At 40.6% G+C, this 15,169-nt stretch overlaps 1 protein-coding gene across 2 annotated transcripts in view; it reads left to right on the top strand.

Annotated features, from left to right (window-relative positions):
- Positions 1-9,387, top strand: part of LOC126754556 (lipoyltransferase 1, mitochondrial) — a 73,806-nt gene extending 64,419 nt beyond the window's left edge. For both annotated transcript variants that reach the window (XM_050466643.1, XM_050466644.1), the window contains exons 3-4: positions 8,727-9,080; positions 9,157-9,387. In XM_050466643.1, coding sequence (XP_050322600.1) covers positions 8,727-9,080; positions 9,157-9,321 — 519 coding nt within the window. In that variant the 3' untranslated portion in view covers positions 9,322-9,387. The remainder of the gene's footprint in view (positions 1-8,726; positions 9,081-9,156) is intronic.
- Positions 9,388-15,169: the final 5,782 nt, after the last annotated feature.

The raw sequence follows: 15,169 nt of genomic DNA, 5'->3' as shown, positions 1-15,169 counted from the left end.
CCCACTTTTACCTTAAATCGTCTATTTTTTTTAAATAAGACTCCAATGTTTTATACAATTCTAAAGGTAGAATTTTTTGTCTTCATGGCACACCTTATCAAATGCCTGAGCCACGTCTAGAAATATAGCTGAACAGTACTCTCTGTGCTCAAATGCTTTTCCTATTTTGTTAGTAATTCTATTTACTTGCTCTATCGTGTTATGTTTTTCACGAAACCTGAATTGGTGCGTTGGTATTATATTATTTTCGTGGAGGAAAGGAGACATCTTTGATAGTAACGCTTTTTCAAATATTTTAGAAACACAGGGTAGAAGACTGATTGGTCTGTATGAAAACGGCTGTGTTAAGTCTTTACTAGGTTTATCTATAAAGATAATCTGCGACTTTTTCCATGAAATTGGACTCAGAATTGCATTGAAGATCAATTATTGGTAACTCAATTAGCATTTTTGGGGAAATATTATCATGTCCCGCCGCCTTTTTTGGATTAAGTTCTTTGATAATACCAATAATTTCAGAAGGTGAAGTTTTAAGATACTCGAGCGACTCTTTAGCTGTGTTGGGTAAGATTGACAGTTTAAAGTTGTTCTTTGGCAAATTGGGTTGAAATACCTTTTCTAGGTGATTTGCAAAACAATTAGCCTTTTCCTCGTCACTTCGAGCCCAATTTCCACCCAAGTCTCGTGTTGGCATGTTGGAGTCAGTTGGTGGCTTCATGGACTTTTGGGCTTTCCAAAGGGAATTTTGCTTGTTTGAATTTGGACACAGCTTCTTTATATACTATACATTTCGGTGTTCAATTCTTCCTCACGTTTGAGCGCTTTTTTAAATTTACGTATAGCAGCTTTCAATTGAAGCTGAGGGGAGGAGGAGCGATTTATCTGCCATTCACGTCTTGCACGCCTTTTTTCATTTACAAGCATTTCTATATCTTTATTAAAGATTTTTCTGAAACCAAGCGGATTATGGCTTTTGTTTGGTGTTGCTAAGACAGCTGCGCTGGTTCTTATATCATTGAGTTCTCTTATGCTTTCGTCAATATCTCTTCCTGTATTTATTTTATACTCAATATTAACTTATTAGCTTATTTTTTATATTTTACCCATTTTATTTTATAAGATGTTAGACCCACTTTCGGTTTAACGAATTTGGGTTGTTCACATTATCTTTTCAGGAGAGTGATCAGAAGATAAATCAGTACTTGTATCAACTGCTATGTGCGATTTATCTATATTTTTGATTACAGCAAAATTAATTAAATCTGGTATTTTATTACTATCACTAAGCCAATATGTCGGCTTACCCGAAGATATTATGTCAAGGTTATTGTGCCTATTTATAATAGTGTGATATAGCTGTCGTCCTTTCGAATTAATTAGTCGTGTGTTTTGCATTGTAATATCCACCTGCTAGAAATCTATCAGTTTTAAGTCCCCGCAGCGATTTTTTATAAATATTGATGTAGCTTGTAACTGCGCTGTAGCATGAGATTCTAATTCGTAGTGACTTAATCGTTTTTTTAACCAACACTGCTGTTCCACCATGTGCCTTTCCATCTGGGTGATTTGTAACTTAGAGTATAATACCAGGTATAGAGACATTGTTTTTATTCGTAATTGTAATAGCATTACATCAATATTATTTTCCTCCAGAAATCTAGTAAGTTCCAATTTATGTTCGTTAACACCGTTAGCATTCCATAAACAAATGTTCAATACACTAACTTTTTACTTAAAAAAGTTTGCAACATTTGGTTTTGTGATTTGATTATCTCTTGAATCATATTTTACATTGAAGCCATGAATTGTCTCATACATTGGGTAAGGTGGAAAATCATAGTTTCAACGCTTCTATTTGGTTGGTTTTGGGGCAAATGCATTTGTGCAGTATTTCCTTTCACCACGTTTGCATAGCTCCCATTGTCTTTAGGATTTACTGGTTTTGAAATATTGACGGGGATTTCAATATTTTCGTCAGGAGGAATATTTAACATTTCTAGCGTTAAGTTTATTTTGTGTAAGCAATCGACGAACTGTTTCCGCACTTACTTCAACTTTCTTTTCTTCCTTTAGTTTATGGCTACAACAGACATACGCGTATATGGGTTATTTTTGATCATTCGCAACAAAAACCGGCCATTTTGGCCGTCAATTTTTCGTTTTGTACTTCTGTCAGATATTTTATTACATATAAAGTACGAGTTTTTTTTTTAAAGCCTTGATTAATGTAGATTACAGTAGATTTTTTTGTCAACAATTTCGTCTATTTCACATATGAATTTATTATTTTCGTAATTATTAATAATAATGTTCCTTTCTTCAATTGTAGTGCAAGTCATTTTTTAATTTGAGTCGTTGATAACCTTATTCTGTTGCCAGTTAATAAACTAAGAAAAGCATTTTCATTTGAGTGTAGTTTTCGGACAAAATGACAATACTATGGCGCGACGTGATAACTCTCTCATTTCAAGCGTGAGTACTATTGAACGCACAATAAATGTAAATATATTAATTTGGTTGTTACTATAACATAAACTGTGGTTGTTTTTCTTTTTTTCTTTTATGTAGGATTTGAAATTAAAAGGAATTTTGGTGAATATTAACATACTCTGCTTACTATTTTTATTCTAAGTTACAAAATCAAATAGTTTGGGGGTGTCCCATTTATAGTGTGAGTCAGTGTGTATATACTTTCTTAATCTGAAGAACCCCCTCTATCCGAACATACCCATGTTAGCCTCTCTATTCTGAATTTTAACCCCTATTATATGTATCACATATGACCTAACATAATGATGTGAGAATATTTCGATTAATATTATATTATGTCGTAAGTATGTAGTAGAAATTATGACACCATTGTCATGAAAATAGTGATTTGAGCTAGTTGAATTGGTAAAAATATGTATATCGGTTACTAAAAAAAGTGAATGAACCTAAGTTAGTTTCTAGTGTGCCTTATAGTATGATTTAATAAGATACCAAAGACGTAAGTTGCCTATCATATTTTTAACTTAATTCAACTTTTGGCAATAAAGCTCCAAATACCAGTGTTTATCAGAGGTATAGTGAATCCAATCGAGGTCATAGATCTCTCCAAGACGTTCTTGTTCCGGAAACTATTGATGCTGTGCGCAAACTGATATTGTAAGATCGGGATTGAGAATGCTATGGGCATTAGCGGGGCCAAAATACATTCAAAATTGCATAAACATTTGTCGTTTGGTCCAGGGTAATGTTAAAAAACACCATAACGGTGCTTCAAAACACGTCTATGACAACGTGACAGATGATAAATCATGGATTTATACATGTGAGCCCTTAAATAAACAGCAGTTGATTGTATGGATGTTTCAAAATGAGCCTAATCTAACAAAAACTGTTCGACTACGAAACACATCCAAGCAAACAGTTGCCTATTTTTTTTTTTTGCAAAAATTGAACATGCCGCAACCATATCACTACAACGCTTATCGACACCTGAAGAGGCGGTTGATGCGTTCAGAACGCTATTGGCAAGAGTCCTTTGAAAATTGGTTCAAACACAAGCCAAAGTATGTAGATTGTAATAAAGAATTATCAAATAATTTTTTCTGCTTATAAATTATTTTATAAATTTGAAAACAATTAAAAATGTTTAAGGTATACGGTTGGTTTGTGTTGATCCTTTTCTAACCGCTCCTTAACGAGTGATGAACAGTAAACATCACCAATTTTTGGAGATTCATTAAGGGGTCAGTAGGGTAATCTGGGCTGTTTTTTGACATTGTTTTTCATAGAAATTTTTATTCTACAATAGAACTTTTTTCACATATCATGAGGTATATCATGGAGTGTAAAAACAAATTTTTCGGAATTTTTGATGACTTCTGTCGGAGAAATAGCTGGGTGAATGAGATGCGTTTTTTTCACTGGCTGACACGTCATTCTCATGTTTGGATCATATGAAACACAAAAACCCAATTTATTCTTAAAAAGTACGCGAATGGTTATCGTTCCTACTAGAATCATGAAAAAATGTTGATAAATAAAAAGTAATTAATTTTTTTTTAAATTTTTTTCCATGTTTTTTACATAAATTTTGTCATAACATTGTCAATAAATTATAAAAAATTATGAATCTAGTAGGGACGATAGCTAGGCGTTTTGTGAACATTAACACTAGATATACCAGCGATTGAAGTATACCTATTTATACCTAACCGGTCAAAATGACAACCGCAAAGTAATGTGGCAACCCCAAATTCAACTCTGCAACAATTATAGATATGGCAACTCGAAAACTGGATAAGTTGTCAGCTTGACGAACCGCCATTTTACCTTCTTCTTGGCGCATCATCACGACTGCAAGCACGTCTCATCATTTCACTCTCCATTTCAATTTAAATTCAGTTATCAATTTGTTATCAGTTTTTTATATTAAAATAAATCTAAAATTATTGTGGACATCCCACGTATTGGTGACCCCGACAAAAAAAGACGGAAGAAGAAGCGGTTAACCAGGTAACACAGAATTTGCAGCAACGGGGCCAATGGGCAGAGGACATCCAAACCTGCAACGTGGAAGTGACCAAAGTTTCCATCAGGATCCCACCATTCTGGCACGCAAAGCCAGAACAGTGGATGGCGCAGGTCGAGTCGCAATTCATTGCTGCAGGCATAACGAGCGACAAAACAAAGTACCACACCGTCGTGGCCGCGATCGAAAGCAACGTGCTAGCCAAAATAAGCGACATAATTCTTAATCCACCGAACAGTGAACTGTATATCACGCTAAAAAATTGTATAATAACACAATTCGCTGACTTGGAGCAAAAACGTGTAAAAAAGCTACTGCAGGAACAAGAGCTCGGTGATATGCGTCCATCACAGCTCTTGCGCGAAATGCGAAGTCTAGCCGGCAGCGAGATTAACGATAATATACTAAAGTCCATTTGGATGAGTCGGTTACCTTCCACCATGCGACTAATAATTTCCATCAGCAACGAACCGCCCGACAAAGTTGCCCAGCTCGCGGACAAAATATGTGAGGTTAGCGACACCCCACAAGTACACGTGGTCGAAACTCAAGATACAGCAACTCGCAATCAATCCAGCATCGAGCAGCAGCTAGCCGAAATCACAAAGGAGATAGCCTCAATAAAGGCGAACATAAATCGTCGGCCTAGAAGTCGCAGCAGAAGCCGTCCTCCGTCACGTTCCGGTATGCAAAACAACAATTCGAGTGGTTTATGCTGGTACCACCATAAATTTGGTAACAATACCAAAAAATGTCGTAGCCCTTGCGTAAAAAGTTGAACTAACTAGTCTGCCGTCAATGACGGTCGGCGGCAGGCTCAACAATAAAAACCGCCGCTTAATCGTTCGAGACAAAAAATTCGCAATAAACTTCCTCATCGACACGGGAGCTGAAGTCAGCGTAATTCTACCGACGCAACAACAACGTAGATGCCCGAAAAAAAGCAACTACCTCTACGCAGCAAACAAGTCCACCATAAAAACTTACGGCGGAAAAACTATGTTCCTCAATCTGGGTCTACGCCGCCAATATTCCTGAAATTTCATCATTGCCGATGTGTCACAAGCCATCATCGTAGCAGTCAACCTACGGCAACGCAAACTCATCGACGACGTCACAAACACCAGCAGACTGTGTTCAATATCAACAAATAAAAAGGTAGTTTCCAATTTGTCTTACACTAAAGATTATCAGCCGTTCCACGATTTATTGAGGGAATTCGAAGACATCACGATGGAAAAGTCTTCAGTCAAAAAAACACAACACTTTGTCACGCACCATATCGTCACCAAAGCACCACCAGTCTTCTCTAAACCGAGACGCTTATCTCCCGGGAAGTTAGAAGCCGAGATACAACTCTTGCTGAACGCAGGCATCGGTCGTCCATCGCGCAGCCCATGGGCAAGCCCGCTGCACATGACAAAGAAGAAAAACGGCGAGTGGGGGCCTTGTGGCGATTTCAGGCGACTAAACGTCGTCACCGAGCCTGACAGGTACCCCCCGCCACACCTGCACGACTTCACTCATTCCCTGCACGGTTGCAAAATTTTTCCCACACTTGATCTGCGTCGGGGCTACCACCTGTGGAGCCGAACGACATACCAAAGACTGCAATTACAACGCCATTTGGCATGTTTGAATTTCCGTTTATGTGCTTTGGTTTAAGGAATGCCAGTCAAACGTTCCAAAGATTCATGGATCACATCTTCCGTGAATACGACTTCGCCTGGCCATACCTCGATGATATTTTGATATCATCGAAGGATATGAATCAACATCGTCATCATCTACAATTAGTATTTAAACAGCTACGCGAGTACGGCCTTGTCATCAACCGTTCGAAATGCATACTAGGTCAGCCGCAAGTTAAATTTTTAGGCTTCAAAATAAACTGCAGTAGAATTTCACCCCCAGAAGAACGAGTACGGGCAATTCAAAATTTCAACCTACCTTCTAGAGCATTTGATTTGCGACGCTTTCTCGGTATGGTAAACTTTTTTCGCCCTTGCGCCGCAGAAAGGCAAATGACATTATTCAACCTCAAAAAAGGGAGCAAGAAAAACGACACATCGCCAGTTGATTGGACAGTTGAAGCAAAGGAGGCATTTCAACAATGCAAAAACGACTTATGCAAAGCAACTTTACTCGCTTACCCAAAACCCAGGGCGCAACTCAGTTTGACGGTGGATGCATCTGGAGCTGAGGTAGGAGCTGTACTACAAAACGACAACGACCAGTGGCAACCACTAGGTTTTTATTCCGAACGCCTTACCAAAACACAAACACGATACAGCACTTACGATCGTGAACTATTAGCGGCATACAAAGCAGTCTAATATTTTCAACATATGCTAGAAGGAAGAGAATTTTTCATCCTCACCATCTCAGCGTCAAATGCGTCATTCGGAATTTATCGCAAAATTCACAACAGACATTCGGTAACAAAAACTTACAAGACTCGAATACCAGCCTATTAATCAAACCTACCTGTAGACATCTTTTGTGACGTAAGCACCAGCCAAGTCCGACCGCTTAACTCCTTCGTTTCGCAGAACAGCTTTCGACTCCATACATAGCATGACACACACTGGCGCCGCTAAAACAACTAAATTGATTGCAGAAAAATTTGTGTGGCCGAGTCTCCGACAAGATTGCCCGTTATGGTCCAGGCAGTGCATCCCATGCCAAAGAGCTAAAGTGCAGCGCCACAACAGAGCACCGTTGTCGACATTCACGTTATCGCCGGACCATTACCACCTTGCAAGGGTTATCGATACTGTTTGACAATAGTCGATCGTTATTCCCGATGGTTAGAGGCACTCCCGCTCAAAGACAGGACAACAGAGACCATTGCTTTCAATTTCTACACGCACTGGATCGCTAGATTTGGAGTACCGAGTAGAGTAACAACGGATCAAGGTAGACAATTTGAATCTACGCTACTCAGAGAACTTTCCAGACTTTTAGGCATCAAGCTTTTACGCACCACTACGTATCACCCTGCGTCAAACGGGATTATAGAGCGATGACACAGATCATTAAAAGCAGCCATAAAACGCTATATGACAAACAACTGGGTCGAAGATCTCCCACTCATCCTTTTAGGTTTTCGTTCCTCATGGAAAGATGATTTAAGAGCGACACCCGCAGAGATGGTTTATGGAAATACACTTCGATTACCTGGCCAGTTCATTGCCGAAAAACATACGCACAATGCCAACGACCGGTTAAAAGCAGCTTTCGTCGCTGAGGATTACCAAACCCCGTCGAATCAAACAGTTCAACATAAAGAGTACCAAACAAAATTTGGTCGTCGAGTACGCTTTCGTCTTCGCGCATAGGGGGAAGTAATGTGGCAACCCCAAATTCAACTCTGCAAAAATTATAGATATGGCAACTCGAAAACTGGATTAGTTGTCAGCTTGACGAATCGCCATTTTTCTTTCTTCTTGGCGCATCATCACGACTGCAAGCACGTCTCATCATTTCACTCTCCATTTCAATTTCAATTCAATTATCAATTTTGTATCAGTTTTTTATATTAAAGTAAATCTAAAATTAAAATTAAATCGGACCAAAAAAATTATTTTTATTAATAATTTCTAAACAAAACCAACAGTTAATTCTTAGAAGAAAATTTATGCATTTTAGATCTACCGAGCGGTTTTCGAGCTACAGTGATCAGCAATTCTAAATAAATTGGTTTGGAAACACGCATATAAAGTTTTGGGAACCAATTACACTAAGTTGAAAAATTCTTACAAACACGGTCATACATATCTCCAAAACTAGTTGCCAAACCAACTTCAAATCTTCGGAAAATATTTGTAAGGTATTATATATGAATATACATTTTATATATAATCTAGAACGTAATGCAAAGTGTATTAATGAAACAAAGGGAGGCTACGTCCTATAGTAGAATATAAGTTAAAAAATACTAACTGTGATTGGATTTCCCCGACATTGTATAAAATTTTCTAACACCCGAACTTAGCACTTCCTTTGTCTCATCTGAAAATATAGTGCGAAGCTTTTAACTTTGAAAATTTCGAGAGTATAAAATGTCTCAAATTTAACTGTTCCTCCTTGTTTTGTTAAAATATGTTTACATAATTATATTTTATAAATATAATCCTACGGTAGGAATATATTATTTCGGTTAGAAAATATATAAAAATTATTGTAATTATTTACATATTTTCAGGTTAATTATATTAGCAATTCTACGCATTCAGTTCGCTCCCCAATTAAAAATTTATGTGAAATAAATCGCAATGTCAATATATCGCAGTTAATATCTTCAGTTGGTTATGAATACTTAAGAACTTTTGCTACAGAGTTGAGAGATGGCGGAAATCAACAAATTATGAAACAACGTGGTTTCCAGCTTATCAATCCTACAGAAAAATGGTTCCCAGGAATTGGTAACTTAAGAACAGAATTCAAATCTTGGGAGTGGATATATGGTAAAACACCAAAGTTTTCAGTTGAAAAGGAGATATTCTTAAAAGATCAGGATAAAGAACATAAAATGGTTCTTAATGTACAAGTGGAAAAAGTATGTACTCTAATTATTTTCGTTGCAATTTATCATAATAACATAAACATAATAGATAATATTTTTTGCATTTTAGGGTCTGATCCACAATGTAACTATTACGATGCCAAATCGAGAGCAACTACCGGTGGTATCTAGCTTACAGCGCAAATGTTACAATGAAGAAAACTTAAGTAAAATTATAAATGCTCTTAAATTGGCATCAACCGACAACATAATGCAAGCTATAAACCGCCATTAACATAATTGTATATTTTCTTAATTTGCAAATAAACTTAACCAATAATTAGTTAAAATGATTATTAAATATTGTGTTTTATAACCTTATACTATTATATTATGGTTTATTTTAAAATAGAACTGGTGATAGGGACAAAAAGTTGCGTTAAATTATTAAATTGTGGAAAATCAACAACCGACCAGATATTCACCAAATCTTGGAAAAGACCCGTGAAAAGAGAATTGACACACACTACCTCTTCGTCGATTTCAATGCTGTCTTTGACAGCACGAAAAGGAGCTGTCTCTATGCCGCGATGTCTGAAATTGGTATCTCTGCAAAACTAATACGGTTGTGTAAACTGACGTTAGGAAATACCAGGGAAGGATCTCTCCGAGCCTTTCGATACCAAACGAGGTTTCAAACAAGGCGACTCCCTTTTGTGTGACTTCTTTAATCTACTCTTGGAGAAAATGATTCGAGTTGCAGAACTAAATTGAGACGGTACCTTCTTCTATAAGAGTGTACAGCTGCTGGCGTACGCCGATGATATCGATATCTCTGACTCTGTGTTCGCATCTTTTGCTTATGCATAATGCGGATCCTGCAAATGAAAATTCACGTCTTTATTTAGGGCTTATGTCGAGAAATATAAAATTCTTGGCGGACCATGTGTTGCACTAGGCCGACGAAACCAAATCGTTGCTATATTTTCACATAGTTCACAGTAGTTACAGTGCTACTGCCAAACCGATTTGCAATGTAGAGGTACTACAGTCTGTGAAAACTCAGTTTCAAGCGAAAACCCAATGGAAGAGGAAGCTCTTTTGAGCTCTCCGGGATATGCCAAAAGTACTATGTCGGTGATAAAGACTAGGCCGAGGGCGTAACCCAGTAAGGAGGTGTTGAAAGCAAAAGCGACCTACAAAGCAGTGGTGAAAGTCCACGAAAGGCTTAGTTGTAAGACCAACCGGACGAAGAGGGAAGATAATTGGGCTATAGCCCAATTAATGAAAGAAAGCCGAGTATATTATTCATCGAGGCCGCAATTCAAATCCTCGATTCCGAGATTCGCAAAACAGATCGAGGAAGGAATTGCATCCAAAAGGCAAAGGTCCGTTGAAAGTCAAGCAACGTTTCTAGCGAGAAGGTCGAGGAAAAGGACGAAGCAGTAAGGCCAAAGGTCAGACTGGATCAATAGAATCCCTCAACGGGCGGTAGCGTCGGACAGCGAGATAGCCAAGAGGCTTTTTGCATGGTGAGATGGAGACCCGTGCACCCCTATGTTAACTTTCGTTAGTGCCGGCTAGCTCAATGGGGTCATGATATTAAAATGCAAGGACGACAAGTTGCGAAGCTTCAAGGCCTGTGGGAGGGAGTAGTTATGGAAATAGTGGACCGCAATTGCATTTAGTCCATACCGAAGGCGTAGGTTGCGATACCTCACAAGGTAAAACCGGATGATGCACTGAAGGTTACCACTTCCGGTAAGGAGCCAAAATAATCACAGTCGAGGGTTGGGAAGTGCCTCGTTTTCTGCCCCTAGGTATGTCAGATTCCAAGTAAAATTCTGAGTCCTCAATAAAAATGTAACCTTCAGAAATCTTAAGAATACTACCTGGGATCTATATTCCATTTAAAGCGATGCACATGTGCCAACGCTTCTTCGTCAAAACATTTTTTATAGGCACTTTCCGGGATGGCCTTCAGCTCGCGCATCGAATTTGTTTTTGTGTCTTCAATTAAGTCGGAGCGTGTTCCCCGAAGTGGATATTTCAGGAGAAAGGTAAAAGTCACAGGGGTTCATATCAGGTGAATACGGTGCTTGCTTAATGATCTTTGTTGAGTGTTTGGCCAAAATTTAACACAAATACGTTGATTTAAATTTTAAAATTCGACAAACTTTACTGGTCGACTGACATAAACAGCTGCTGTAAACATACTGGTTGACAGATTGCGTTAAATTTTAGCATCTTAATTAAGGACAGTTATACCAACCTAGGAAAAGAATTCTGCCGCTACAACAACAACAACAGGGGGGAAATGAGAGGGTGTATGAAGATAGTGATAGGGAATTTAAGTAGACTAGAGAAATGTGACTCGATTTCGGACTAACATAACATATAACATCACGTGCCTTCCAATACTTGCAAATGGTGTATCGAGGCTACCTTGTTAGAGCAAGGAGCTCTTCAAACTAGCCGATGAAGAGTTCTGTTGGGGAGAGTACAAAGACGCACTTAAAGGTTACAAAAAATAAATTCTTAAAGCCGATAGGGAGTCGTCGAAGCTTCTGAGGACTGGATGCAGTAAGGAATCGTTTTCAAGGGTGCATAGACGCTGTAGATCTCCAAAATACAAAATGCTTTGGTCAATCAACGGTTTCGAACCGTTTATACCCCTGGTATGGACGGTATTTTCCGGTAGAACTTCTTCTTCTTCTTAATTGGCGTAGACACCGCTTACGCGATTATAGCCGAGTTAACAACAGCGCGCCAGTCGTTTCTTCTTTTCGCTGCGTGGCGCCAATTGGATATTCCAAGCGAAGCCAGGTCCTTCTCCACTTGGTCCTTCCAACGGAGTGGAGGTCTTCCTCTTCCTCTGCTTCCCCCGGCGGGTACTGCTTCGAATACTTTCAGAGCTGGAGTGTTTTCATCCATCCGGACAACATGAACGTCGTACAGCTCATAAATCTTTCGCAGAATTTTTCTCTCGAAAACTCGTAACGTCGACTCATCGGTTGCTGTCATCGCCCAAGCCTCTGCACCATATAGCAGGACGGGAATTATGAGCGACTTATAGAGTTTTGCTTTTGTTCGTCGAGAGAGGACTTTACTTTTCAATTGCCTACTTAGTCCGAAGTAGCACCTGTTGGCAAGAGCAATCCTGCGTTGGATTTCCAGGCTGACATTATTAGTGGTGTTGATGCTGGTTCCTAAATAGACGAAGTTATCTACAACTTCAAAGTTATGACTGTCAACAGTGACGTGAGAGCCAAGTCGCGAGTGCGACGACTGTTTGTTTGATGACAGGAGATATTTCGTTTTGCCCTCGTTCACTACCAGACCCATTTTCTGTGCTTCCTTGTCCAGCCTAGAGAAAGCAGAACTAACGGCGCGGGTGTTGAGGCCGATGATATCAATATCGTCGGCATACGCCAACAGCTGTACACTCTTATAGAAGATGGTACCTTCTCTGTTTAGTTCTGCAGCTCGAACTATTTTCTCCAGGAGCAGGTTGAAGAAGTCGCACGATAGGGAGTCGCCTTGTCTGAAACCTCGTTTGGTATAGAACGGCTCGGAGAGGTCCTTCCCGATCCTGACGGAGCTTTTCGTGTTGTTCAACGTCAGTTTACACAGCCGTATTAGTTTTGCGGGGATACCAAATTCAGACATCGCGGCATAAAGGCAGCTCCTTTTCGTGCTGTCGAAAGCAGCTTTGAAATCGACGAAGAGGTGGTGTGTGTCGATTCTCCTTTCACGGGTCTTTCCAAGATTTGGCGCATGGTGAATATCTGGTCGGTTGTTGATTTTCCAGGTCTGAAGCCACACTGATAAGGTCCAATCAGTTTGTTGACGGTGGGGCTTTAATCTTTCACACAATACGCTCGATAGAACCTTATATGCGATGTTGAGGAGGCTAATCCCACGGTAGTTGGCGCAGATTGTGGGGTCTCCTTTTTTATGGATTGGGCATAGCACACTTAAATTCCAATCGTTGGGCATGCTCTCGTCCGACCATATTTTACAAAGAAGCTGATGCATGCTCCCTATTAGTTCTTCGCCGCCGTGTTTGAATAGCTCGGCCGGTAGTCCGTCGGCCCCTGCCGCTTTGTTGTTCTTGAGGCGGGCAATTGCTATTCGAACTTCTTCATGGTCGGGTAATGGAACGTCTGCTCCATCGTCATCGATTGGGGAATCGGGTTCTCCTTCTCCTGGTGTTGTGCGTTCACTGCCATTCAGCAGGCTGGAGAAGTGTTCCCTCCATAATTTAACTATGCTCTGGGCATCAGTGACTAGATCACCTTTGGGGGTCCTACAAGAGTATGCTCCGGTCTTGAAACCTTCTGTAAGCCGCCGCATTTTTTCGTAGAATTTTCGAGCATTACCCCTGTCGGCCAGCTTATCAAGCTCTTCGTACTCACGCATTTCGGCCTCTTTCTTCTTCTGTCTGCAAATGCGTCTCGCTTCCCTCTTCAACTCTCGGTATCTATCCCATCCCGCACGTGTAGTGGTCGATCGTAACGTTGCGAGGTAGGCAGCCTGTTTTCTCTCCGCTGCGACACGGCACTCTTCGTCGTACCAGCTGTTCTTTTGCACTTTCCGAAAACCAATGGTTTCGGTTGCAGCTGTACGTAAGGAGTTTGAAATGCCGTCCCACAGCTCCCTTATACCGAGTTGTTGACGAGTGCTCTCAGAGAGCAGGAGTGCAAGCCGAGTAGAGAATCGTTCGGCTGTCTGTTGTGATTGCAGCTTTTCGACGTCGAACCTTCCTTGTGTTTGTTGGCGTGCGTTTTTTGCTGCACAGAGGCGAGTGCGAATCTTAGCTGCAACAAGATAGTGGTCCGAGTCGATGTTAGGACCTCGGAGCGCACGCACATCTAAAACACTGGAGACGTGTCTTCCATCTATCACAACATGATCGATCTGGTTGGTAGTTTTTCGACCCGGAGACAGCCAGGTAGCTTGATGAATCTTCTTGTGCTGGAATCTAGTACTACAGATAACCATATTTCGGGCCCCGGCGAAGTCAATCAGCCTCAACCCATTTGGGGATGTTTCGTCGTGGAGGCTGAATTTACCGACCGTAGTGCCAAATATACCTTCTTTGCCCACCCTGGCGTTAAAGTCGCCAAGCACGATTTTGACATCGTGGCGGGGGCAGCTCTCATAAGCGCGCTCCAAGCGCTCATAGAAGGCATCTTTGGTCACATCGTCCTTCTCTTCCGTCGGGGCGTGGGCGCAAATCAGCGATATGTTGAAGAACCTCGCTTTGATGCGGATTGTGGCTAGACGTTCATTCACCGGAGTGAATGACAGTACTCGGCGACGGAGTCTCTCTCCCACCACGAATCCAACACCAAACTTGCGCTCCTTTATATGGCCACTGTAGTAAATGTCACAAGGACCTACTCGTCTCTGTCCTTGTCCCGTCCATCGCATTTCTTGGACGGCGGTGATGTCAGCCTTTATTTTTGCGAGGACATCAACCAGCTGGGCAGCGGCACCTTCCCAATTAAGGGTCCGGACATTCCAGGTGCATGCCCTTAAATCGTAGTCCTTATTCCGTTTGCCATGGTCGTCATCAAAAGGGGGGTCTCTCATCCGAGGCTGTTTTAACGTTTTCATTGGTATTGTTTTTTACGTGGCGGGTCCCAAGCCCAGCGCACAACCCTTGTAGGGAATGTTTCGCCTTCTCACTTTAGCTCGCCTTCGAACGGATGTTCTTAGGCTACCCAGAGGATACTTGGTCAAAGACCGGAAGTAGTGAGCTGCTTGAGCCATGTGTAAAAGAATCGTTTCTGGCCACCCCCAAGTGAATGGCGATCAGAGAACTTTCCTCACTTGCGTGAACTTCTACACATGACATCCATCCTCCGGTTTTCCGGTAGAACTTACGTGAACATAATAAACGAAGGATGTTCGAAGCTTAACTGCTGTACCTTTCCTTTGGAGACTTTGGCGAGAGTCGTATTCGTGCCGAAAGTGAGAAAAGGAGTCCTCCTTTATTCGAAATAATACAGACTTATAAGTCTAACCATATTCTTTCTGACCACATTTGAATAAATTCTAGACGCCTATATGTATATGATAAAAGCAACTATATTGAAAGCACATCACGCCTATACGAGGGATAGATCCAAAGAGAC

Source organism: Bactrocera neohumeralis, chromosome 4 (assembly GCF_024586455.1).
Source record: "Bactrocera neohumeralis isolate Rockhampton chromosome 4, APGP_CSIRO_Bneo_wtdbg2-racon-allhic-juicebox.fasta_v2, whole genome shotgun sequence".
Lineage (NCBI taxonomy): Eukaryota > Metazoa > Arthropoda > Insecta > Diptera > Tephritidae > Bactrocera > Bactrocera neohumeralis.
Note: the sequence above shows the minus strand (reverse complement) of the source record. Positions and strands in the feature narration are given on the sequence as shown.